This window comes from Lutra lutra, chromosome 1, assembly GCF_902655055.1.
Source record: "Lutra lutra chromosome 1, mLutLut1.2, whole genome shotgun sequence".
Classification (NCBI taxonomy): Eukaryota; Metazoa; Chordata; class Mammalia; order Carnivora; family Mustelidae; genus Lutra; species Lutra lutra.
In genome coordinates, this window is record NC_062278.1 from 165661208 (window position 1) to 165688015 (window position 26808).

The 26808-nt window shown below is 52.2% G+C and overlaps 1 protein-coding gene across 1 annotated transcript in view; it reads left to right on the forward strand.

Annotated features, from left to right (window-relative positions):
• The first annotated feature begins 1830 nt into the window (after positions 1 to 1830).
• Positions 1831 to 26808, forward strand: part of CFAP92 (cilia and flagella associated protein 92 (putative)) — a 99069-nt gene continuing 74091 nt past the window's right edge. Inside the window, exons 1-5 of the mRNA XM_047743485.1 lie at positions 1831 to 1894; positions 7797 to 7870; positions 9324 to 9489; positions 10868 to 10935; positions 11626 to 11731. Coding sequence (XP_047599441.1) covers positions 11650 to 11731 — 82 coding nt within the window. The 5' untranslated portion in view covers positions 1831 to 1894; positions 7797 to 7870; positions 9324 to 9489; positions 10868 to 10935; positions 11626 to 11649. The remainder of the gene's footprint in view (positions 1895 to 7796; positions 7871 to 9323; positions 9490 to 10867; positions 10936 to 11625; positions 11732 to 26808) is intronic.

The window sequence follows — 26808 nt, forward strand, 5'->3', positions numbered from 1 at the left end:
CCATGGGCCATAATTCGCAAACCCCTGATTTTTTTTTTTAAAGATCTTATTTATTTATTTGACAGACAGAGATCACAAGTAGGCAGAGAGGCAGGCAGAGAGAGAAGGGGAAGCAGGCTCCCTGCTGAGCCCAATGCGGGGCTTGATCCCAGGACTCTGAGACCATGACCTGAGCCGAAGGCAGAGTCTTAACCCACTGAGCCACCCAGGCGCCCCTATGAACTCCTGATTTAACTGATGGCTTTTGCCCCCAGTGCATAGACTCCCGTCCAGGGAAAACAGGTTTAATCAGTGTGGCGGACTGAGGTCTCACCTTTGTTCCTAAGGCCAGCCAGCCAGTACCTTCTGGATTTGCTAAGAGCCCCGAGTGAGGATACGGAACAAAGCAACTATCTGGAAGGGGCCACAGAGCCACGCTGAGAGGAGCACAGTATGTCTGTCCATCTGGTTCAGTAGGAGGGAGAGATGTTGTAGCTGACAGGCGAAGGGGGTGGGCAGCTGACAGTCTGTGGGATGCGCATTCACATGCAGGTGCAGGCTCACTTGAGCTCACAGGTGGCGTCTGATGGCATGGGACCTGAGCTCCAAGATTGGCTGGGTCTGCCCTGCCTTGCTTTTGGCCCGAGTCTGGCCCTCCAACCTGCACATTGACTGTATTGACCCCTGACACCCTCCCAAAGAATTCTCTTCCTGCTTCAGTGAGCCCGTGTCATGTCCTGTTGTTTGTGACACGGACCCTGGGCTGGTATGGCCTTGAGCAACTCATGTTCACTTTTCTAAGCTTCACCTTTCTTTCCAAAGAAATGTCTTGACGTGGTGTGCACCATGGTTACTGCAGGGTGGGCAGAATTTCTAGGAATGACTCAAGCTTCCACACCCTAATCCCTGCAGTCTGTGAACATGGGGAGGTGTCATTCTCGTGATGGTGTTACATTATGTGGTACAGCTGATCTCAAGGGGGTTATTGTTCCCATCTAGTCACATGAGTCCCTTTAAAAACAGAGCTCTAGGGGTGCCTGCGTGGCTTAGTCGGTTAAGCGTCTGCCTTTGGCTCAGATCATGATCCCAGGATCCTGGGATTGAGCCCCGTGTTGGACTCTCTGTTCAATGGGGAGCCCACTTCTCCCTCTTCTTCTGCCCCTCCCCCTGGTTGCACTCTCACTCTCTCAAATAAATAAAAAAATCTTTAAAAAAAGATTAAAAAAAAAAACAAAAAGAGAGAGCTCTCTTGGTTGGCGCAAGAAAGGTCAGGGAGAGCTGAAGCATGAGAAGGACTGGGGTCCTTGTTAGCTGGAAGGTGAGTGAGGTCACATGAAGTGGAGTGTGGAGTGTGACCCCAGGGCTGACAGCCAGCAAGGAAATGGGGATCTCAGTCCTACAACTGAAAGGAACCTAATTCTGCCCACACCTGGCCAACAACACTTTGATTTCAGCCTCCGGAGAGCCTAGGGAGAAGGAAGCCAAGCCTGCCTGGACTTCTGGCCTACACCGTGTGAGATCGTAAGTGGGTGTTATTTTAAGCCACTAAGTTTGTGGTAATTTGTTATAGTTGCATAGAAACCAAACACAGTTGCACAAACAGACACACCCATCTGCCTTGATGGCACACACAGACTCAATTACTCTTTCAGGCACAGAGTGGCCAAGTGCTTCTAGAGAAGAGATCTGATTGGTCTGTGCTGATCATGATGATTCCTTCCCTTTACCAAGGATTGGTTTAGGGATAGGCATGTGATGTGCCTCTGGCCAATGAGAGGGGAGGGGGAAGTCTTCCTGGACGATATCTGGGAAAAGGGAAGTCCAAGGAGGAAGTTACGTTTCTGTCTGTGGATGTGGTACTGATACCTGAGGCCATGGCAGCCAGATTGTGACCATGAGGGGCATTTGCTGACAGGTGAAGATGACAAACTGAGGATGACAGTGTGGGAAGATGAAGAACTCTGTCCTGGCCCGGGGCACCTGGGTGGCTCAGTTGGTTAAGCACCCAACTCTTGATTTCGGCTAGGTCATGATCTCAGGGTTGTGAGATTGAGCCCTGCACCAGGCTCAGCAGAGAATCTGCTTGAGATTCTCTCCCCGTCCCTCTCCCTCTGCCACTCTCCCCCTCCCACACCGTGCTCTCTTCCTCTCTAAAATAAATAAGCTAAAGTCAAAAAGAAAAAAAAAAAAAACCCTGTAAGCATCTTTGCAGACATCAGAGTTGCAAAGAAACTGCTTTCCCCTGGGCTTCTCATTCACAATCATCAGTGTCCTTAAGATTTAAGCTGTTCGGAATGGGATTTTCTCTTTTCTCTCTCTCTCTCTCTTTTTTTAAGATTCTATTTATTTATTTGAAAGAGAGAAGGCACAAACAGTGGGGAGAGACGGAGAGAGAAACTGGCTTCCCACTAAGCAGAGAGCCCAGTGAGGGGCTTGATTCCAGGACCCTGGGATCATGATTTGAGCAAAGGCAGACAGTGAACCAACTGAGCCACCAAGGTGCCCCTGGAGTTGGGTTTTCTGTTTCCTGCAGCCTAAAGCATTGTTACTGAAAATGGCTCACAGTGCTGTTTGGGGGTTAAATGAGATTGTTTACGGGAAGTCCTTAGCACGGTGTCTCGTGCCCAGCGAGAGCTCAGAAATGCTGGCCTGTGTTTTTGGGGCTGCTTCCTTCAGCCTCAGCCCTGGGGTGAGTCCATGTCCAGATGCAGAAGCGGGGCCAGTGGGGGATACTGATCTGTGTCTATGTGTTTAGCTATAGTGCTGTCTCAAGGGCCTTATCACAAGGAAGTAGCTTCTGTGATGATGACAGGGCTGGCTCGACCAGTGTGCCATCCATAGGAGGGGGAGGTCACAGGCAGGCTGGTCACAGGTGGAACCCCTTCACTTTTGCAGGGGAGTCCACCGTCTTGCTTTAAAGGCCTTTCAAATGATGAAATCGGGTCCATCCAGATTATCCAGGATACTCTCCCTTACTGTGAGTCAGCTGATGATGGGCTTAAATAACATTGGCAAAATGCCTTCACAGCAAGTGTAGATTCCTGTTTGGACAACTTGGGGCTGTCACCAAGGGATACCTCAAGGTGACCCAACAGAAGACCATCACCACTTGACCCCCCCCGATAGACCGCCCCCTAACACAGCCCCTGTCCCCCACCCCCATCCCCCGCCCCGGCTCAGCTTTATAGAATGGATGGAAAGTGTCACTTGTGTTTGCTTCTCTTTCTGCTTTCAGCCATCCAAGCCACTCACGTGTTCTGTGAGCTCTGGGAAGCCGCAGGGTAGCTAGGACACCCAGAGCCCGGTCAGGGCCTGCTGAGGGGGCCGGGGCGGGGGGGCAGCTGCCAGGCAGGGGGCCAGGCAGTGAAGCCTGCCCCAGAGGGCCTGAGGTCTTGCGCACCGGGCTTCCTTGACTGCCTGGCGTTTCCTGAGCGAAGCCTCCCTCGCAGGAGCAGGAAACGGAGACTAGCATGTGAAAACAAGAGAACAACAGTAGGAAGAAGAGCTTGAGAGGGGGGCTATGAAGGGTGAGCTGAAAATAAATCATGAAGAAGGGAGCCTTTAGGCCTGGGAAGCGCTTCTCCATGGCCCCTCATCTCTGGCTCCCACTCGCCTCTACTGGGGTGGGTGGCAGGTGCAAGGGGACCCATCGGCTCGATGCTGCCGCTGGGGAGTCCCCAGAGGCGTCTGCCAGGCTGGCTGCTCGTTCCATCCTGTGATTCATCGGACAGACGCATTACTGAGCCTGCTGCTGCCCTGGGTGCGAGAGATCCTGCCCTCAGCCACAGAACAGCCCTGACCTCGTGGAATTTACCTTCCCCTGGGAGACGCAGATATGAATGATGTCATCACAAAAGTACATTAAGGACAGAAAAGGCCAGGGGCTGTGAGAGACAGCAGAGGCACGGACTGGATAGAGCCAGGGCCTCTGAAAAAGCAAGCCCTGGAGAAGGAGACTGGCAGCGTGGACGTGGGCTAGGTGGGGCAGGCCTGACAGCAGGCAGGAACTGAATGCCAGAGGAGCAGAGTGGAAGACGCTGGGGCTGGATCCATGGACAGTGGCCAGATCATGCAGGGCTACAACGGTAATTGTGAGGAGGCCAATGTTTATTCTAAGGACAACAGGAAGCTACGGGGTTAGATGTGGGTTTAGAAAAGCTCCTTCCCGCCCCCAGCCACTTCGTGGCTGGTGGACTGGCGGGGAGCTAGGGAAAGCCATCACATCCGGGCTGGTGCGGGGAGCAGGTGGGTTGGAGACATGGCAGGACTCAGAGGGGTAGGCTCTGAGATCCCAGCTCAGATGTTAGCTCCTCAAGGAAGCCTCCTGCCATGGACTGAATTCATACGGAGTCCTCCCCCTCCCCCACCCAGCACTTCAGAGAGTGACTGTGTTTGGAGACAGGGTATTTACAGAGGTGATCAAGTTCAAATGAGGTCACTGGGGAGGCCCTAATTCAATCTGACTCGTGTCTTTATAGGAAGAGGACCTTAGGACACAGACACGCCCAGCGGGAGGGCTACACGAGGACACAGGGAGAGGACAGCCATCTGCACGCCCAGGAGAGAGGCCGGGAACACATTCTCCTACAGAGCCCCCAGAAGGATCCAACCCTGCCAACCCTTGATTCCAGGACTTCCGGCCTCCAGAACCATGAGACAATCCATATCTGTTTAAGCCAGCTACCCCATGGTACTCGTCCTGCAGCCAAGTTCACTGATACACTTCCCTGAGGGCCACAGTCAAGCAGCCTTCCCCACCTCACCCATTCCCCCTCATTCATCCTCTTTACTATTTCCCCCAGTGAGGAGGTCCGTCCCATGAGGGCAGAGACTTTGTCTTGGTCATGGCGGCCAACCCAGCATCAGCACTCTCTGGGATGTGACAAAATTTGGGTGAATCAAGAAAAGTCAGTAGTTATTTCTGACAGAAATTGTGAAGAGACTACGTGAAGAATCTCTGTCCCCCACTCTCACTGGGTCTCTCACCGCTGTTGGCCCCAAGCTTCTTCAGCTCACCTCAGTCCTCTCAGAAAAGTCCCCACTGCCCCCCCATTCAGAGTAGACCAGGGGAAACCCCGGATGTTTCTGATAGTCCACGCACTTGCCAGTCAGAAGGAAACCCTTGTCTTTCCTGGGCTTAGCCCTCTGCTGGGCTCAGTGGCAGCAGGGACAGAAAAGAAGGGCGCTGGGTACCATCACTGCCTGCAAGAAGCTTCCAGTCCTGGGAGAATCCACCTTATACCATGTGACCCAGACCTGGTCAATCATAGAAATTGGTCCAGAATATTTACACAACCCCTCTTGGACCAATCTGCACATTCATGTCCCTCGTGTCAGTGCTTGGTTCAAGGATGGGCATAATCATGTCAGGATAATCAAAGCTAATCTAAGGATTTTGTTGGAACTACTAGAAAAGAAAAGCTCTTTCTCTTGGGGATGATTGGGAGGATGGGAGCTCATCCTGTGTTGGCAGCTGTCTGCTCCCATGTAGGAAGAATGTCTGAATGTGGAGCCAACTAGAGGAAAGCAGAGATAAGAGATAGACTCCATGTGTCATTGTTTGGGCTCCTAGATGCAGCCGTGCCTGAAGCCATACTCTCAAACTTATGAGTAGATAATGCCCCCCTACCTTTCGAGATTTATTTAGTTATTTTGAGAGAGAGGTGGAAGAGAGAGAGGGAGAGAGAATCTACAGCAGACTCCCCACTGAGTGCAGAGCCTGACACAGAGCTCCATCTCAGGATCCTGAGATCATGGCCTGAGCTGAAACCAAGAGTCAGACGCTCAACTAACTGAGCCATCCAGATGCCCCAATGCCCCCTGACTTTAAAATTTAAGCAGTTTGGCTTTACTTTCAGTCATTAGCAACAAGTCTCCAATATAATACAGTGGGTCCCTCTACCTCGAAAAAAGCGTACATTTATTTCTCACCGTTTCCGCTACACAAGGGCACCATGATTATTTATACCCCAGGTCATCCCATCAGAAGATCCCAGAGACCATGGTGCTGCTCCCTCATGTGCTCCAGAGTTTCTCTGGCTTGCGCCTCCAGCAGAAGCTATCTCTAGCCCCCAAAACTTGAGCCCAAGCAATGGCAGGATCCTGGTTCCGGAGCAACGAGGTACAGGAGGCCTCCTCACAGACACGGGCCTCTTCTTCCAGTGTTGCCTCATGGGTAGGCAGCACATTCTTATGTGGATGGGACCACCCTAGAGGAGGGGAGCCATCCACATATACCAGGACCTCTGACTTTCTAGAACATCACAATACAACGTTACACAACAGACTCCCAAAAAACTTTCAACATCTGGCTCTGAGGCCCAAACGTCCGCTCTTTCGTTTGCCCTGTGCTGGGTGCCATGTTACAGCCTTTATATTTCTTTGGAATTTTGCTTCCAGAAAGGAAGTTCCCTGGCTGGACTTTTGCTGGTTTTGTCTGACCTGCGTCCTTCTTCTGTCTCCTGGCAACAGCCCCCTTGTGGCCTTACGGAGCGGCCCCGCCCCCATCTTCCCCAGACTGCAGGGTGGCCGGCACGTTCTGGCCCTGGTCCCACGGAGTATGCCAGCACCCTTGCCTCAGGCGCCCTACCCCTGGGTCTGTCACCCAGGCTGGGTCAGCCGGCCCTCTTCCCTGGGACTTTATGCACAGGCACTGGGAAGTAGTAGGTTAGGCCACCAAATTTGAAAAGCAGTGAATCTGGGGTCACTGCGGCCATGTTCCCTACCATGTGGAGCAGGAATGAGTAAAGCCAAGTGGGGACAGGCTGAGATACAGGACGCATGGAGTGTGCTGGTGGCACGGGGCTTTCAGTCTGCTCCAGAGTGTGGAGTGGATGCATGAATGCCCCCCCACAGATGAGAGGTCTCCAGCCGCGAGAGGGCCAACCCCTGACAGTGACATCTGTGAGTGCTAAGTACGTGCCAGGCACAACGTGAAGTGCTTTTTAGATCCCGTTTAATTCTTGCCTCATGATGTAGGCCCTAAAATGAACCCCATTTTCCAGGTGAGGAAACTAAAGCACAAACAGGTTGAGTCAGAGTTTCCCAAGAAGTATCAAGGCACCAAAAGAAATAGAGAGCATTTCAAGGTAAGTAGAGAAGGCAGGTCATGGCCAAAGGCAACCGGTCCAGCCCCTCAGGCCACCCTGGGTCATGTGTGTGGCTGGCTTTGACTGAGGACCCTGGTCCACTTGGAACCCATCTGCAGGCCCCAGGACCCCACCTGGCTTGAACCTGGACAAGGTGGGACTTGAAAGCTGAGGATCTCAGAGCCCTTCCCCTAATCTAACCCCAGAGACACAGGAACTGAAGCTTGTTCTGAACCCCCCAAAGGAAGCAGCACAGACAGCCTCAGACTCTGGGACACTTGAGGGCTGTGCCCTCTCCTACCAGGTGGAGATCACTGTCCCTCTGTGGGCTCCAGCTTCCTCTCTGAAGGCCACATCTACTGCACACATTAGTTGGTACAGTCCAGATCCCTCCCACTGGTAGGGGCACAAAGCCCCAGACCCTGGGCTGTCAGCCAGAAGTGTGGGCTCAGCTCTGTCCTCAGAGAAATCCAGCTGGGGATATGCACTTGAATGAGGGTTGACCTCTCTGGGAGATACTATTAATCAATGAACACCATGGTTCCTCTGCCCAGCTGTCTCCATTCTTGGGGCTGAGAAGGCCTGTCTCATTCTCTGGGTCCTTCTGGCCCTCTGTGACCCCGCTCTGGCCACGGTGTTCACATAGACATCCACTAGTGGTTTCTGGGCAGGTTTTGCTTTTCTAGCCAGAAAAGAACAAGATGTCCCCTTTCTTTCTGCCTTCCTTAGGGTTGTGGAGCCACTCCTGGACTTCTAGATGAGGTGTGGACAAGGAACCCCCAATATATTCAAACCACTGTTAGGTGAGTTCTCGGCAGTTTGTAGCTGAAAACATCCCTAACTGATAAATCCAGCACTAGGGACAACTTCCCAGCTGCCCGAAGCATGGCACCCTTCCACAGGTGTGGTGTGACCGCCCACGGGCAATGCCGGGCCAGAGTGTATGACCTGTGGACGATGTGGCAAGAGGCTTCAGGGAGGCGGTACGAAATTGTACCTGGAGGTTGAATTGAGATCCGGGTGGTGTGGCTTGCTAAGGATGGCTTTGCAAACTCTGGCTGCAGTTTCAGAGGAAGGTAGCTGGGAGATAAAAGGTCTGGTGGCCCTCCCCTCCTCCCCCAACTCAAGGCTTCATGCGCTCTGGTGGGACCCCGACCAGTCGGGAGAAACCACTCACAGAACACTGTCTACCCACCTTGGGCCGTGCCTGGTGGTATCCTGAAATGGGCTCCTTTGAACTTGTCACCATAAACACAACCCGTGTAAGAACCATGAGGCAGGAGGCTCACCCTCTGACCTCTGAGGTCTGAGCTCTCAGTCTATTCCATGCTTTTCTAGCATGCCCACAATAATAATGGAGTGCAGAAGGCTCTGTCTTGGAATAGAGAACAGCAGGCATGAGGCTCCCCCCAGCTCCTGGCAAGGCCTCCAGGTATGGGGCTGGTGGTCCATCCCTTCTCAGGTGCTGGAGGTCAGGCCTGTGTCCTCTCCCTCTGGACCCAGATATATCCTCGTCACCTGCCTCCTTGCCTCTAGTCATCCCTCCTGCCTGATCTGTCCTTCACATGCAGCCAGAGGGAAGCTCAATCTGTGAAACTCAAATCTGATTACTTTGTTTCTTGCATAAGCCCTTCTCTATCTCCCTCGTTGTCTGGGGTAAAGGCCTCATGTTAGGCCTGGTGCTCAGATTCTTTGCCACCCCCTGCCTGCCTCCCAGCTTCTGCTCCTGCCACTTTCCACTTTGAACCCTTCACCACAGTACATCTCCCTCATTCCAGGAGGCACCAGGGCCCTTCACATCTCCAAGCCTTTGTATTCACAGCAATCTGCCTTTGCAATGCCTGAGAAAACTCCTACTCATCCTTCAACACCCATGTTGGATGATGGCATTCCCCCAAGAGATGTCCTGACCACTAGCCAGTCATTCAGGCCTCCTCTGAGCTTGTCTAAATTCTGCAGCTTTGTTAGCATCCTGTCTACAACCAGCTGAAACTGTCCATTGTTTGCTAGGGGTCTCCACAGATAGAAGGCTCTCTAGGGGCTGGACTCTGCCAATATTAACAATACCAGCCACCACCGCCTTTACTAATGATGGGGGGTACTGTGATGAGGGATCAATAATACTAATTTTCAATATTTATTAAGCATTCTCTCAGTGCTAGGTACTTTATACAGATTAGCATTCTGAATCTTTATACGCCCTAGGAAGTAGATATTATTATTAGTAGTAACATTCTCATCATCCCCATTTTACAGATGAGAAAACCGAGGCTCGTGAAATGAGAATAATTTGCTGCAGGCCACACTCCCAAGGCTGCTGCCACTTCCAGCTCCTACACCCCACTGTGTCCCCATGTATCACTGGATATTCATCCCAAGACCCGGAGGAAGAGGACCTCACGCCTACTTGGTGGATGAGGAGGTTAGGGCTAATAGAGAGAAAGGGAAGGGCTCAAAGCCCCACAGGCAATATGTGGAGGAGCGAGGATTCAAACCCCGGTCAGGCTGGGCCTCCTGAGCCCAGGCCCCCACCCTCCACGCCTATCTGTGTAGGGTCTCAGGCCAGAGCGTGCAGCCAGTGCCTGACCCAAACTACCCCTTTGTGAGCCCCGGGTATTGTCTCCGAGAGAAAGGCCTCAGTTCCCACCAGCGGCCACCCACACACCTGCTTCCAAGACTAATGGAATCCATGACCAGACTCCTCCCAGCTCCAGATGGTGCCCCGTGCCCCTGCTTGCCTCCCTCCCCTGACCTGCTGACTCGGCCCACCCCCTCCCCCCACCCAAGGTCAGGCTGGGCTGCTGCACTGGGGCAGAAGAAAGGAGGTGTGCCTCCAACGGCCTCATCTTTGTGTCCCCTCCATGGTGGTGGGCCAAATGAACTGTCCTAGCCGCATGGCTCCCCACCCCCCTCCAACCAGGCCTTTTCATCTTTTCCTCCCAGACAATAAAGCCACAGAGGCCAGGCGGAGGCCCCTCCTCCCTGCTCCAGCTGAGCTGGGTTTTTCAGTCTCTTTTTCTGTGAGTTTGAGCCCAGGCCCAGCCCAGTGGTGGTGGCCTCAGGCTGCCTGTCCAGGTGTCCTGGAGGCCTGGCTGTCCCTCAGTGCAGAGATGGGACAGGCAGATGGCCGACACCCCGGGGCTTCCAGAGAAGGTGGAGACGCCCACAAACCCCCAGTCGCCCCAGTCAAGGGCAGCTCCTCCAGGAACACCACTCCCCTTGAAGCAGGGTCTGTCTGCCAGACCACTCGCTCAGGGCTTACCTTGTGCTGGGGTCCCATATGCCCACCCCCTCCTCACCAAGATGTGTGTGAGGTCAGTGTCCAGCTGCAGGCTCATGCCTCCATTCATTCGCCACCTTACTGTGAGCCCGGGGCTGGGTGCTGGCCCAGAGAAATGCTAACATGGGGTACTTTGGGGAGGATGCAGGCCCCTGTAGCCAGCCCAAAGCATTCAGCACCCTGGGAAAGCCAACTTTGAGATAAGCCTGTTCTGTGTCTTACCAGACGTCCTCCTGGGGCCTCCACCATCCGGAGAGTCTCCAGTGGCCCCAGGTGGCCTGTTTTTTGAGACAAGAGAAGGGAGTCAGGCCACAGGCTCCAGATAGAGGCCTGTGTTGTTTAACACGCATGGGCTAGGCTCCTCCTTGATTCTCCTGGGAGCTCAGTCCCAGAGTTCAATGGGGCTGGCTGTGGCTCCAGGTATGTGACTAAGGTTTGGCCAATCAGAATGTCAAATTGTCTTGGCCGCCCCGATGCATTCAGGGATGAACCTGTTTCCAAGTTGTTCAATAATTTCCAGTTACAGGCATTCAGTGGGACAGCTCAGATGAGAGATGATCTTTCTACTGGACTCAGAGCTTTGAACAGATAAGCACCCCAAAGGCTACCAGGGGGAAGAACTTCCCTGAGAGCAAAGCAGAGCTTCTATATTCTGGTGACATTATTTGAGTACCTGGATCCAGCCATGCCTGAAGCTGGATGGCTACCCTTTCCTTTTTAACCACTTTCTTTTTTAACCCAAGTCAGGTAGAGGCAGGCTTTCAGGCACTTATCTAAGAGAGATGGCTAATAGGGAGAAAGAGAAAACAGAGAAGAGAAAGGTGGAGAGTGGCTGGGTATAGTTTGGGAGAAGTAACAGCGAAACACCCCTGTTAGATGTGCGGTCAAATGACATCTTATGAATCGTGATGTCAACTATTCATATAAGACTATCATTGTAATGTAATCTGTGCCCCTCCCCCCCGCCAAATCATCAGTAAGGTCTCCTGTGCTCAAAAATGTATTGGGAGGAGAGATTTTGTGGGATTAGAAGAGACTGAATCCAGCTGTGGGAAGTGGGAGCCCAGAGGTTGATGATGCTGTGATGGAACAGGTGATCCTTCCTGGCCGACTGGGCTGGGTCAGGTGAGCCCCTGGGTTTTTGCCTGGTTCCAAGAGGCCTGAAGAGCACTTTATTCCTGGAATACTTCTATATGATCTGGGATTCCCACAGCTGGGGCCCTCTGCACCCAGCACATTTGTGTCCTAACATGCGTGTTCATGACCTGCTTCCCTCAGGTCCCAGAAGAGCCTCCGAGGGCAATGGGGACATCTGTGCCATTCCTGGTCACCCGAGGTATCCACTTTCTCCATGGAAGCTGCATACGAAACATGGAACTAAGAAGTGAGTATCCCTATTGCTTAAATATTTACTGTCCATTCTCTTATGTTCCTGGCCAGGATGGTGCATCGAGGTGCTAGGGAAGGTTCCCTTTCCATGTACAAATACACAGAAGTACTGGACAAAATATAACCATTTAAAAGAATACAGAGCCAAGGGGCATCTGGGTGGCTCAGTCAGTTGAATGTCTGCCTTTGGCTCAGGTCATGATCCCAGGGGTTCTGGGATCCAGCCCCGTGTTGGGCTCCCTGTTGGGGGGGAGCCTGCTTCTCCCTCTCCTGCTATTTGTACTCCGTCCTCTCATTCTCTCTCTCTCAAATAAATAAATAAATAAATACACCTTAAAAAAAAAGAAGTCAGAGCCAAGGTCAATAACAAGGAGGAAAGACCTCCAGCTTGCACGGAATGCAGGAGATAGACCTGAAATGCCCAGAGAGGGGTCAAGACTAGGGTTCTAATGCCCAATGAGGATAGGTACTAAAGACCTCACCTGGTGAGTTCATACAAGGAGGCTCCAGCATGAGGCTGGAGGCCCCCCAGGGGCTGTCTCATCCAGAAACAGAGGTGAGAGAAACCCTACTTACTGGCCTTGGGATGGTACGGAGCTGGTACGGAGCTCAATTTCTCCCGATGTAGTTATGAAACGTGAAGCCAAGAAATGAAATTAGAAACTGTCCTAGAATCAGGCCCTGGTGGGACAGCTCTGGACGGAATTCCACAACCTTGGTGATGGGTGGATTCTCCAGGATCATGGCTTCTGCCAAAGAGGGAGGGGCTCGCTGTGGACGATCACAATAGCACACGGAGAACTTGTCATGATCACAGAAAGCAGAGATGAAACACCAGGGAGAGCTCAGATGTCACAGCAATCCCAAAGAGACTGGAAAAGAAGAATGTTTAAACGGGAAAGAGATGAAGGACAGGAGAGAAACCACAACACAAGGACACTGGGAGGGATTGGAAAAGAATGTCCGGTTTTGAAAAAGAAGTACGTGGAAGTCCAGGAAATGAGCAAGGGAGTCTTTGAGATATCATTTAAAGGTGATGGCAGAGAAGGGGAAAGGACGTTTTTTCGGAGTTGGGAGACTCCCCAGGGTGCCAAAACAGCCAAGTGTTGGTTAGGAGACCACCCCCAGGGCTCTGTTCCCTCATTTGAAAAAAGGTGGCATAATACCAGCCTCCAAGTGTTATGAGAAGATCAGAGCAGGTCAGTTTCTGTGACATAGCTGGAAAAGTGTGTTGGGTCATTCATTCTAACCAAATGGCTTCAAGCTGTCATTCCCGGGAGGGATTTTAGTCCTTGCATGGTTTTCCCCCCAAAGATACATCTGCAGAACACCTGGAGGCATTTGAGAGTGACGTCACTTAAGAGGGCGTGCTGGGGCTCTAGTCTTTGGGGTGTGGTGCGTCTTCCAACCCCCAGCTCCTCTAGACTGCAGGCCCAATGGGTCAGGCCACGGAGGGAGGGCTTTCAGCTTAACAAACAGGGGACATCTGAGTTCCAGCCCCTCTGCAGGCTGTGAAAGGTCCTGCAGGTGTTTTAGGGGGAGGGCTGGAGAGAGGGAGTCGGGGAGGACTTGTACGCTGTTGCCAGGCTGGCCTGGGGTATATGGCTTTGGGGTCTTTGGGCTGAGGTCTGGATTCTGGCTTGTCACTTGCTGTGCCACACCAGCAAGTTGCTTCCTCTCTGGCCTTGGCTTTCTCGTCTGCGAAGTGCAGATCATGACACCTTTCTCTTAGGCCAGTTGAGGGGCTCCTTTGAGCGAATGTGGGGAAAGGGTCTGGCATCATGCCTGGTACACAGGTGATGCCCAGTGCATGTCCTTGGCTGTTCTGTGCCCTTCCCATCCTCTCTTCAAAGAAGGAGAGCTTTGGGGCAAGTTAACCCACAAACTCTGCCCACAGAAAGCGGGCAGAGGAGGTCTGCCTCCTGCCGGCATGTTTGTACAGGGGCAGGGAAACAAGGACAAAGCCATCTCACTGTGGCCTGCCTGTGGCCTTCATGCGATGTCACTCAATCTCTGGCTCCCAGTTTTCTCATACACTGGGCCTCTCCTTGGGGCTGCTGAGGTATTTTCCTCACCAAGAGAACCTAGTTGTGTTTGGGGCATCATTATGGTCAGATTTCCTGCAGACAGGAGCAGCCACGTGATACAGTTCTGGCCCAGGAGATGGAGGTCCGAGTTCTGATGGGGTAGGGGTATCTCTCCCTGAACACAAAGGCAAAGCTCACTTGAAGAAAATCCTCCCCACCCTCAATCTTGCCCGTCCTTCTCGCGCCTGAACAGCAGACATGAGGCCTGGGGGTGTGACAGCCATCTTGTAACTGTGCATCAAGAACAACAAAATGGTAAGGTGGAAAGAAAGAAAGACACAGGCTGTAGGGGCAGGCCGAACTTACTTTTCCACTTTCTGGCTGGGGGGCCTTGAGTAGATTAGTTCACTTCTCAGAGTCTCACCTCCCACCATCTGTAAAATGGGGATAACACCTCTACCTTGCACAGTTCTTGTGAGGATTCAATGGCGCCATGGAGACAAATCCACCTTTTCTACCAGGAAGTGCTATCTGGATGTTCACCGTGGCTCTTACGTCAGGCTGTAGAGGACAGTTACTTTAGGGTATCACAAAGAAGAGACCCTTTATTTCTTCTCTTGGAGAAAGTTCCAAGGGTGGACACGGGGCCCCAAGCCAGCCAGCCCTGCGCTTGAGCCGGATCAGCTATGCAAACAGGAAGTGACTATCCAAACATTTGGAGCTTCAGGAGGCTGGCCCAGGGTGGGCCTCTTCATGGAGGCCTCTCTCCACATTGTGGCTTCTCATCTCCCAGCTGTGAGCACCTCCGAACTCAAGGAGGAGGCCCTCCTCTAAGAGGCTAGGTTCAAAGCCTCCCCTTCTGGTTGCCCTGCCCACCAGCCTGGGCCAGCCCCCATTCCTTTCCAGCTGGAGGCTGGAGGCGGACCATAGCCCCCTCAGTGGACTCCCCACTGTCTCTTGGCTTTTCCCCCTCCTCCCACCTCTTTGTCACAACTGTAGCCAGGATGATTTTTTTAAAAAAATGCAGATCAGTCACTGTCACCCTCTTGCTGAAAACTTCCATGCTCTCTTTGAGGGAAAGATTAAAGTCCCTCACACAAGCTTCCAGGCCCTGGAAGGCCTGGCCTCTGCCTGCCTTTCCAGTTTTCCTCCTCCAGACAGTCTGGCCTCCTTTGAGTTTCTGGAACGTGCCATGGTCCCTCCTGACTCAGGGCTTTGCTCGTAATGTTCCCATTTTCTAGAACACACTCCCCTTCTCCCCTCCTCCTCTCCCAGGCCCATCTTGGCACATAACATCCTATACTCAGCTCTCAGCACAAGTGTCACCTCAGGTTCTGGCTGAACCTGCAGCAAGCATGGTGAAGGTCCTGCTCTGCCCCCAGTTCATGCGGCCTGCCACCATTCGCCCAGTCATATGCTGATCTCACACGCTCTGTAGTAGCCCCTCAGAGCAGGGACTTCGGGTTGCCTTGTTCCCAGTCACCTCCCTGCCAACCGGCACAGTCTCTGCACACAGCCGATGCCTAGTTAACATGGATATTAGGCAAGCAGGTGTGCCTTGTGGTTCAAAATGGAGAGGGAGCTGTTTACTGAGCACCTACTGTGTGCCAGGCAGGACGCTGCTGCCTCTTCACAGCTACCCTGGCCAGCAGGGACTCGAATCTGTGTTCTGCCAGAGGGGGAAACAGAAGCTCCACGAGGGGGCAGTGACTTGCCCAAGGTCACACATCTGGCAGAGGCCCCTAGGATTTGAGACTTGGTCCCACGCCCAGCTTCCTCCCTGTGTGGCTAGCACCAGGGATCATTGTACATCTGCTTCCTCATCTGTAGAATAGGGATGAGGTGGGACCCACCTCAAAGGGCTGTTATGAGGCTTAGCCCAGAGCCGGGCACACAAATCAAGCGTTCAGCGACTGTGGGCTGTCATCATCATCATCGTTATTATGTCGGTAAAAGAACAAATAAAAATAATAACCATATCCTCTTGGGACCCACGAATGGGCAAGTGGAAGGCCTTTGTGCGTGAGCGGGCACGTGAATGGCTGGGTGAGTGGAAAGCCAGTGAATGAGGGCATGAATGACCGAGGACGTGGAAGAACAGCGGAGGGAGCGGAGGGACCCACAGACAGACGTGAACGAACAGAGGAACAGGAGATGCAGTGTGTGTGCGGGAAGGATGCACACCTGAGATCTGAGAGACCCGGAGCTGACTTGGGGCACCCGGGCCGTCCCTCCTCACCCCGCCACCCCCCCACCCTCAGCCCCCCCCCGCTCACCTGTAGCGCCGCAGCTCGCCCTCCAGCCTTCGCACCCAGCGCTGTAGGCCCGGCACCTGTCGCGCCAGAGCCTCCAGCTCGCGCACCCGGCCCAGGCTGCGCAGCACCGCCTCCCGGGCCTCCTCCGCACGCCGCCGCACCTCCGCCTGGCCCTGGCGCAGCCGCCCCGCGCGGGCCTCGGCCACCGCCAGAGCGCCCCGCGCCTGCCGAAGCTCCTGCGCCGCCGCTTCGGGCCCGCCGCGCCCAGCCTCCTGCGCGCCCGCCTGGCTCTTCCAGAGGCCGACCTGCAGGGGACAGGGCCGCGGGGATCGCGGTGAGCGCCTCGCGTCGGCCACCGGCCTCGACCGCGGCCACCGTTCCGGCGGCCCCCCCCCCCCCCCCCCCCCCCCGAGCACCCGCGGTGAGCCTTTATTGTGCGCACTGTCTAGCGCTCCCCGGGTGGTCTGAATTCGTGTAATCCTCGCAACCACCCAAATGAGGCAGGAGCTCTAATTATCCCCTTTTTCCTGGGTGGGGGAAACTGAGCCACAAAGCCCAGTATTCTCATCTCTGCGCGGTACCATTAATTCCTGAACTTCACGCCTCTTCTCTGCCCATCTCCTGCCTTGGTAGCGTTCAACCTTCTGGGACTCCTCCGATCCCTGGAGTCGAGGAAGAATCTGAGCGTCTCAAACAGGTGTTTCTGGACCTCCCTGGTGTCTGGTCAACAGACTGTTCTTGAGGGTGGGGTTTTTGTCTTATCTTGTTTACCGCTGTGTCCCCTACGCCTAAACCAGGTTTGGCACACAGTAGGTGCTCTAGAAATACTTGGAGAATGAATGATCCTGGACCATCTTACTCGGCACCACGGGAGTCATTTCCCACTCCCACCCTTCACTTCTCTTGTGCTCCCAGGCCCCCAGCCCTTGCCTGTCCATAGCTATGACTCCTGAAAGCAGCACCTCACCACCCCTCCGCATGCGCAGCCTGCCCTCTGCCACTCAGGACTGGTGACTGGGCAATGTGCAGAGTGGGGCTAATACAAGTCAACTCCTTCCTGATTTAGGGTCCCTTGGGACAGAGGCTTTTCTTTTCCTCCTCCCACCCCTATGGCTCTTGGCACAAGGCTGCGCCCAGTGCTGAGCGCAGCACTGAAGTGTTTGTTGACTGAATCTCAATGCTTGGGCTGGATCCATAATCACTCAGTGCTTCCTTTTCAACATCCCAGAGGTCTGGCCCCCACATGTGCTCGGTGACCAGCGACTGCCTGATGAAGAGTGACACCATTTTAGCACCTGCCTTGGCCATGAGGGAGGCCCATAAATATTTGCTGAACGACCCAGTGAGCTGCCGGTCTACCCTCATTAGGCAAGAAGCTCCTTAAGGAGGGGGACAAGGCCCTTTTCACCCCTTATTTCCTAACCTACCCCCTTCCCCACCTCCGGCCTGGCACCAGGGAGAGCTCAAGATGCCTATTGAATGACTGGATGTGTGAGACGGCCCAGGTTTCCCGGGAGAGTTCAGCTACTGGGTTAGAAGAGGCAAGACGAGATAGTGAGGGTGGGGCGATGGCGTGGGACGGTGATCCGGGTGGGAGAGGGGTTTTGGAGGTGGGATGGGTGTGGCGACCCATTGACCGCAATGGGGTGGGATAAGGGGAAGTGAGCTGAAGTGGGGTGGGGCTGTCCTCTCCCCCTCTTCCACTTTCTGAGAGGGTCCCTGGCTGCTCAAACGACCCCCGCCCCCCTCCAGTCACGACTGCCCCCCCCCCCCGCCCCGTCCCTCCGCGGGCGTGCACCTGCAGCGCTAGGCAGCGCGCGTCACTGCTCTGCAGCGCGGCACGCAGGTCCTCCACCAGCTCGCGCAGGCTGCTGTTCTCCTCCTCCAACCGCGCCAGGCGCTCGCCGTCCCGGCCGCCGTCGGGGCCGCGGTCCGAGGCTGGCGTGCGGGGCGTGCGGCGGCGGCGGCGAGGGCGGCGCAGGCGGATCTGCGTCTCGATGTGTTCGCTGAGAGCACCACGGGGCAGCCGGGGCCCCGCGCGGGTGCCGAAGTAGCCGCAGAGGCGCGCGTGGAACTGGCGGAAGGTGAGCTCGGGCGGCTCCGCGTGCAGCGCCAGGCGCGCCTCCTCTTCGACATCCGCGTCCCCGTCGGTGGCCACACCAGCGGCCGCGACCCCGGCGGTCTCGTCCCCCGGGTTTGCGTCTCCCGCGGCCGCATCCCCGGAGGCCTCCCCGGTGGCGACCCCCTCGGCGCGCAGCCCCAGCACCGCGCAGAGAGCGCGGAAGTCAGCACGGGGCAGGCGGCCAGCGCCACGGCAGTCCAGGTGGTGGAAGACCTCCTGTAGGTACTGGTCCAGGCCGGTGGCCAGCACCACGATCTCGTTCTCCACGCCGCGGTCCAGCCCATAGTGGTGAGCCAGGGCGCTCAGCAGCCACTGAGTGCGCCGCGCGGGTCGTCGGTACGGGTCCCCCGCCGCGCCCTCCATGCCGGCCTCCCGGCCCCGGCCGCTCGGCTCCGTCGCTGCGGCGCGTCGCTCCCCCAGTCCCTCCACCCCTCCACTTCCAGGGGGCGGGCCCAGAGTTCTTCAAAAGGAGGGGCTTAGCGGTCGCGGTCTGGTTGGAGCGGCGCGGAGGGCGGTGTCCAGCAGCTGCTGGCTTGGCGGGGCGTCTGTGTTTACTCGGCTTGGTTTGGAGGAGGCTGGGGCAGGGGACCTGATCCGTCTCTCTGTGTCGCTTCTCCGGGTGACCCCCGCTTTCTTCTCCCCTCGTCACTCCCGGGGCGTTCCTGGAGTTTCCTTTCCCCCTCCTACTCCCGGCTCTGTCGGCGTTCAGCTCGCGCACCGTCTGTCCCACCCGCCTTGCGCTGAGAGTTGGCCCTGGGACCCGCGCGAGGCGTGGGCGCAGGATAGGAAGTCCGGGAGGCCTGGGAGGGTAGCTGCCAGCTCCTGTTTTGTTGGGGGCGTGTCCCCCAAGCCCACGTGTCACTCCACTTTCTCCCGGGAAAGTCTTTCGAGGGTAGCCCAGTGAGCTGGCTCTAACCGCCCTCTCCCGGCGCAGGTGCGCAGAAGCCACTCTCCCTTTATGTTCAGATACAGGGTTCCCAGCTTCACGTGTCTCTCCACGGTAGATGGTGCTGAGGCTCACGCAGTAAACTAGAGCAGAGAGACAGGGTTGGAGAAGTTAAGTGGACTGCTTTGGGGACATCCCGCTGGTAAGAAGTCGATCTGAGATGGACGCTCGTTCTCTCATCTCAGTGTGTGTTTGGTGGGGTGTTGGGGTGGGGGAGGCGGGGATAGAAAAGTGGTTTCCAGCCTTCATCTTTGTGCCTGTGGATGGTGAGTTGGCGATGCAACCTGAGTTCCGTCTCTGAGCTGGGGTTATGCTAACGGGGCTGTTTGGCCAACGTTTTCTCTGGTGCCTTACAGCACATTTCTGGAAGGTGGAAGAAAAACCACCTTCTCAGGGGAGACCTAGGCTGTTTTTCCTTTCTCTTTCACGAGCTGTCCTGCACCTGTTACCTGCACTGGGACCGGTTATTCAGCCGCGCTGGAGCCAGAGACAGGCTTTATTGAACCGTCTTTGGATGTAAGAAGGGCAGAATCTGGCTTCCTGTATAACTCTAGGAATTTAAATGCTAAATCCTGGAATTTGAAAAGGCACTAAAATTCTGTCTCCTGGGCTGCAGTATCCCAGAATTGGCTATTTATTTATTTATTTATTTTGGCAAATCCCTCCTCATTCTTGTAGATTTTGCCCAAGGGAAGGGGTTAGATGCTTCTCCCCAGCCATTTTGGACATATATATATATATATATATATATATATATATATTTTTTTTTTTTTATTATAAAAGCAATAGCATTTTGACAAAAAGTTTTACTTCAATGTCACTTCTTGGCTCCTGCCTTAGGAAAAGACACGTGCACAGGATGTTCACTGCATCATTGTTTATAGTACGGACAAACTAGACAGCCTGGTACTCATCAGTGCATCAGCCAGGATGAATCACCGAAAAGGGATGAGTGAAATAAGCAATTTGCAGCCTCTTCTGTACCGCGTTATGACCTCGGTAACAATAACAACAAAACCGCACCAAAGGGTATTAAATATTTTCCATAAGGACATGCGTATGTAACTGCATCATAAAAGATGGAAGCAGGGGCGCCCGAGTGTCTCGGTTGTTTAAGCTCCTGCCTTTGGCTCAGGTCAGGATCTGGGGGTCCTGGGATGGAGCCCTCCCCCACCCCCACCACCCCCACCCGCCTTGGGGCTCCTTGCTCAGTGGGGAGTCTGCTTCTCTCTCTGCCTCTGCCCCTCCCCTCCTCACGTTCTCTCTCTAAATAAATAAAACCTTTAAAAAAATTAAAAGAAAAAGAAAAAGATGGAGGGATTCAAAACTGACACAGCGGTTATTTCTGGAGATCAAGAATGCTTAGCCTTTGCTGTAACATTTCTCTTTTTGCCAAGGTTCTTTCTTTGGGGGCGGACACACCTTATTTACCATTTACATATCATAAAATTCATCCACTGAAGGGTGTAAATCAATGCTTTTGGTACGTTTCTAAAACCTAGAGCCATCACAATCTAACTTCATAAAGTTCTCATCACTCATTTCCCAAAACCCTTGCACGGGTTAGCTCATTTTCTCCTTCACCTTTCCCCCAGCCTCCCGCGCTAGGCAACCACCACTCTCTGTTTCTATGGATTTGTCTATTCTGGACATATTGTATAGATCGAATCATATAATATGTGACTGGCCCATTTCTGAAAACACTAACAGTAATGTTTTCAAGGTTCACCCACCCTGTAGCATATATCATTACATCCTTCCTTTTTATGGCAGAGCAATATTCCATTGTGCGGCTAGACCATGTTTTTGCTTCTCTGTTCATCAGCTGATGGACATTTGGGTCGTTCCCACCTTTTGGCTGTTCTACATAGCACTGCCGGGAACATTCGTGTGCATGTTTTTGCATGGACGTGTTTTCATTTGTCTTGCGTGTAGACCTAGGAGTGAGACCTTTGCTTGGAGGCTAGTTTTATGCTCTAATTTTTGAGGAACTGCCAAACTGTTTTTCATGATGGCTGCACCATTTACCTTCCCAGCAGCCATGTTTTCGTGTGTTTCCTGACGGGTTAAGTAACACAGATGTTGGACGCCTGGGTGGCTCAGTTGTTACGTGTCTGCCTTCCGCTTGCGTCATGATCCCAGAGTCCTGGGATGGAGCCCCATATTGGTCTCCCTGCTTGGCAGGAAGCCTGCTGCTCCCTCTTCCACTCCCCCCTGCTTGTGTTCCTGCTCTTGCTGTGTCTCTCTCTGTCAAATAAGTTTTTTTTCTTAAGTTTATTTTTCTTAAAAAAAAAAAAGTAACACGGATGTTCTCAGTCCTCCATCTCACCTTACTGGGCCCCTGGCCTTCCTCAGCAAGTTCCTGCCATCTTCCATTCTTCTCTGTGTTTACACCCGGCACCCAGGCTGTCAGGCTGTCCCTCACTACACATCCTGAATCCCACTCCCCCGTCCCACTCCCCGGGGAACACCCTGAGCCAACCCCCCAGCGTCTCTCACCTGTATTCTTGCAGCAGTCTCCGCCAAGAACTGCCTGTAGCTGGAGGATCCCCTCCTCTCTGCTCAGGAACCCCTAATGCTTTCCCTCTCCCAGGGACTGAAGGCAAAGTGCTCACGTAGCCACCCCCCAGCCTCCCTCTCATCTCCTGCCATTGCCGCGCCCCCCTCCCACCTCCTCCCTGTTCTTCTAACTCACTTCAGGGGATTTGCAGCTGCCTCCCCCAGATGTTTACCTCCTCAGGCCATCACCTCCTCAGTGAGGGCTTTGGTGACCCCAAAAGACTCTGTCTTCCTGTGTGTGCTGTCTCTCTCCCTGTGTCGAACTCGCAGTCAGCCATGACGGTAGCAGTCCTCGTCAGTTCCCCTGGACCGGTGTGTGGCACATTGAAAGGATTCAAGTAGTCTCCAGCTTCCTTCTCAGTGGCCTCCCTGGTTGCCCTTGGGAATGGTGGTGTGTGTAGCCTTCCACGTATTTTTCTTTGCCTACAGATGATACGTATATTTTTTATTTGAATTATTTAATATGCATATTTTTTCAAGGCAGCTGTTACGCCTTGGTCTGTGGCCTCACACGAGGTGTGAGCTTCCCAAGGCTAGGAACCTGGGGCCCCTCTGTCCCTGCAGGGGCCTGGCACAGCGTAGGCACTAATAATCTTGGTTCGCATGAACACACGTTTGTTGGCGTAAACTCACTGCATCAAATGGGAAGATGGCCTCTAGTTGGCCTTGGGGGGACTGGGTGTCTTTGATTCAGCTGATGATGTTGGAATCAGGGAGACTCGAGAGGCTGGTAGTTGATTGGACCCCCAGCGGGACTGTAGAAGCTTCTAGGCCTGCAGCCCCATGGCCTGTGTACATTTAGGACAGGATTCTGGAACTTGGCTCTGGACCTCCCAGTTGTTTCTGTGCAGTTGAATCTGATTTGATTTCATGAGTGCTGAGAGCCCGCAACGCCGCCAGACTGCGGCCCTCCCCCCACCCCCGACGGTGCTGCAGCTGGGGACTACTTTCGGAGGCCAGGGAATCCTTTGAAAAGTAACGTTCCTGGGCCAGTCAACATTGAAAAGAAAGCCTTGAAATATCTTGCCCTGGAGCGTTGCCTGGGCCTCTGCTCCCCGCCACATACCACCCCCTCCCCGGCTCAGCGGGGGGCCAGGGAAGTCAGGGTGGATAATGGGGCGCTGTCAGGCCTGTCTGTCTGCGGGGCAGTGTTACCAGGCGCCTCTGAAATCATTCCGGTCGGACCCACAAGGTTTTTGTTGAAGGCTGGAAGTGAGCAAACTTAGAGGTCTCCTGGGCTCTTTTGTCTGAGCCGGGTGGGGGGTGTGTGGAGAGGGGTGTGTGGGGGGATGGGTGTGTGTCTGGTCTGTGTGGGGGAGAGCAGAAGCCCCGGCAAAGAGATGATTTTCTGAAGTCAGTTAGCTATTGTTTGAGCCATTTCAAAAAGAATATTGTTTAAAATGTCTTTAAGTAGCCCAGAAAAAAACGCTAATTTTTTTTTTTTTTAATGAATCGTCACCAGGAGAGAGGACCCCCGATACTTCAGCTCTATTTGTTTCCAGGTGTTTTCCATGCACTTGGGCATGAAAGAACTTTCCCTGGAGTGGTGTTTACATGACCATATACATCTGTCAAAGCACTTAAAAAGGATGAATTTTACAGGATGTGAACTGCAGCTCATTAAGCTCAACATAAAGAAACATGGTTGAAATGCTGTTGCGGGGATCTTTCTTTGTCAACTGTACCTCCTAAACAGCTTTGCCATCATGCATAATCCTTCGCAAATGTTCTGCAACACCACTCGGGTTCCCTCTAACTACTGAGCGGTGAGGTACCTCATTGACCCCAGGGAGGCTTCTCAAGGTGTTTTTAAGTTTTTCTCCATGAAAACAACACTGTGAGCTGTTGACTCTGTGTCCCCAGTGATTACTACAGGGCCAGGGAGTTAGAACCTTCCATGCGCTCTTGATACTGTCAAACTGTTTTTCAGAAAGCTTTTGTCATTCTGTGCAGTCCCCGGAGTGTCTGGGAATGTCTGTGAGCTATCGTTTTTTAGTGACAAAGCTTTTATATTTTCAGGAGTCTTGGTTAGTAGATCTGCACCAAGTTTTACTTCTGTTAAAAATCGGGCTGAACAATACAAAAATTTGTTAGATACAACACAAAGTGAATGGTCCAAGAAAGAAAAAAAAAATCAGTAAACGGGACGTCATCAAAATTCAAAACTTTTGCATTTCGGACAGCGTGTTAAAGACATCGTTAAGAAGGTGACAGGACCAGCGAGAGACCAGGAGAAAATATTTGCAGAACACAGATCCCATAAAGGACTTGTATTCAAACTTTACAAACAACCCCTATAGCTCAGAAAGAAGAAAAACAACCCAATTGAAAAGGGGGCAAGAGACAGGAACAGACATTTTACCAAAGAGGATATGTGGATGGCCAATAAGTCCATGAAAAGATCTCAGTATCATTAGTCATTAGGGAAATACGAAATAAAGGCACAGTGTGATACTATTTCACACTCATGAGAATTCATGGGAAGTTACATTGACAAGAAGTGGTTTCTGGAGAGGATGGAGAGACAGCAGTGTTCGTACTATGATGGTAGGAACATGAAATAGGGCAGCCACTTTGGAAACACAGTTTGGCAGTTTCTCCAAAAAGAGAAAGCATGAAACTGCTGATGTGGAAATACTGGGGTTCGGGAGCAAATGGTCAGGAAAGAATTCTTGAGACGTCTTTGGTGCAGAAAGGTAGGTTTTATTAAAGCGAGGGGACAGGACTGGTGGGCAGGAGGAACTGTGTTAGGTTGTGACATGTGACTGATCATATACTTCCAAGTTGGGGGGGTGGTTAGGGACAGCATAAGTCTCTAGGGAATTTTGGAAACAAGGTTTTCAGGACCTGAAGGGCCAGCTGTTGCTTGGAAAGGTTATTTATTACAATCTAGTAAATCCTTAGTCATGAGACCCTTCAGATGTATATTGGTGAGTCATGTGCTTGGAGGGTGATTGCCAATATATATCTTGGCTGGGGGAGGTAGAGATAAAAGAAGTTTCCAAGGAATTTTTAAAAGTCTTTTTAAAAAAAATTAATATATAACATATTGTTTGTTTCAGGGGTACAGGTCTGTGATTCATCAGTCTTAGGCAACACCCAGTGTTCACCACAACACATACCCTCCCCAATGTCCATCACCCAGCTATCCCGCCCCCCCATCCCTCCTCCCATTCAGCAACTCTCAGTTGATTTCCTATGATTAAAAGTCTCTTATGGTTTGTCTCCCTCTCTGGTTTTGTCTTGTTTCATTTTTTCCTCTCTTTCCCTATGATTCTCTGCCTTGTTTCTTAAATTACTCATATCGGTGAGATCATATGATAATTGTCTTTCTCTGATTGACTTATTTCGCTTAGCATAGTACCCTCTAGTTCCATCCATGTCGTTGGAAATGGCTATTCATTTTGATGGCTGCATAGTATTCCATTGTGTGTGTGTGTGTGTGTGTGTGTGTGTGTGTGTCACATCTTCTTTATCCATTCATCTGTTGATGGACATCAAGGTTCTTTCCATAGTTTGGCTATCATGGACATTGCTCTCTAAACTCTGAGGTGCACATAGCCCTTCAGATCACTAGTTCTGTATCTTTGGGGTAAATACCCAGTAGTGCAATTGTTGGGTCGTAGGGTAGCTCTATTTTTCAACTTTTTGAGGAGCCTCCATACTGTTTTCCAGAGTGGCTGCACCAGCTTGCATTCCCACCAACAGTGTAGGAGGGTTCCCCTTTCTCTGCATCCTTGCCAATGCCTGTCATTTCCTGACTGGTTAATTTTAGCTATTCTGACTGGTGTGAGGTGGTATCTCACTGTGGTTTTGACTTGTATTTCCCTGATGCCGAGTGATGTGGAGCACTTTTTCATGTGTCTGTTGGCCATCTGGTTGTCTTCTTTGCAGAAATGTCTGTTCATGTTTTCTGCCCATTTCTTGATTGGATTATTTGTTCTTTGGGTGTTGAGTTTAGTAAGTTCTTTATAGATTTTGGATACTAGCCCTTTATCTGATATGTCATTTGTAAATATCTTCTCCCATTCTGTCAGTTTTCTTTTGGTTTGGTTGACTGCCAAAGGAATTTTTATACGTAAAACCAGAGTTACAGAATCCTAGAAGTCTGGCTGATGTTAAGCTAAGGTTGCCTTTTGCCTCTAGCAAAGTATTAACGACAAGGCAGTTGAGTTCCTAGAGGAAGGTCACTCTGCCTGTCTCAAGGACTTGTTTGTCAGTGGGCTTCAAGTAGTAAGGAAATTGAATTCTTTTTGTTTAGCCTTTGTAACCTACATCACTACCACATGACCCAACTATTTTATTCCAAGCATACCCAAGAGAAGTGAACACATCTGTCCGCGCAGTGAACACTCTGTCCATGCAGAGACATTTCTGGCTGTGTTCATGACAGCATTTTTCATAAATGACTAAATGTTCAACTTCAGTGACTATTAACCAATGAACGGATGGACAAAAATGTGGTATATCACATGATGGAACATTATTCAGCCACAAAAAAGGAATGAAGGATTGATTAATGCCACAGCATGAATGAACTTCAAAAATATTCTGCTAAGCAAAACAAACCAGTCGCAGAGCCAAGCCACGTGTCATATGATGCCATCTATATGCAATTTCTAGAAAAGTCACATTTTACGAATTCATTTATGTATGTATTTATTTGTTTATGGAAAGAATGATCTTTTTTTTTTTTAAGATTTTACTTATTTGACAGAGAGGGACAGCGAGAGAGGGAACACAAGCACGGGGAGTGGGAGAGGAAGAAGCAGGCTTCCCACCAAGCGGGGAGCCCGATGCTGAGCTTGATTCCAGGACCCTGGGATCATGAACTAAGCCAAAGGCAGCCGGTTAACGACTGAGCCACCCAGATGCCCCAAAAGTCACATTTGTAGAGATAGGAAGTAGATTAGTGTTGGCCTGGGGCTGGGGCTCAGGACAGAGATTAATTGTAAATGTGCATGAAGGGTCTTACTGGGAAGATGAAAATGTTCCAGAACTTATTTATGGTGATGATTTCATCACTTGTTAAGGTTACTTAAAATAATCAAATTCTATACTTGTAATGGGTGAATTTTTTGATATAAAATATACCTCAATAGAGCTATTAAAAAGGGGTGTTAGAGATGACAAGGAGAAGATGGGTACAGCTGTTCCCCAAAT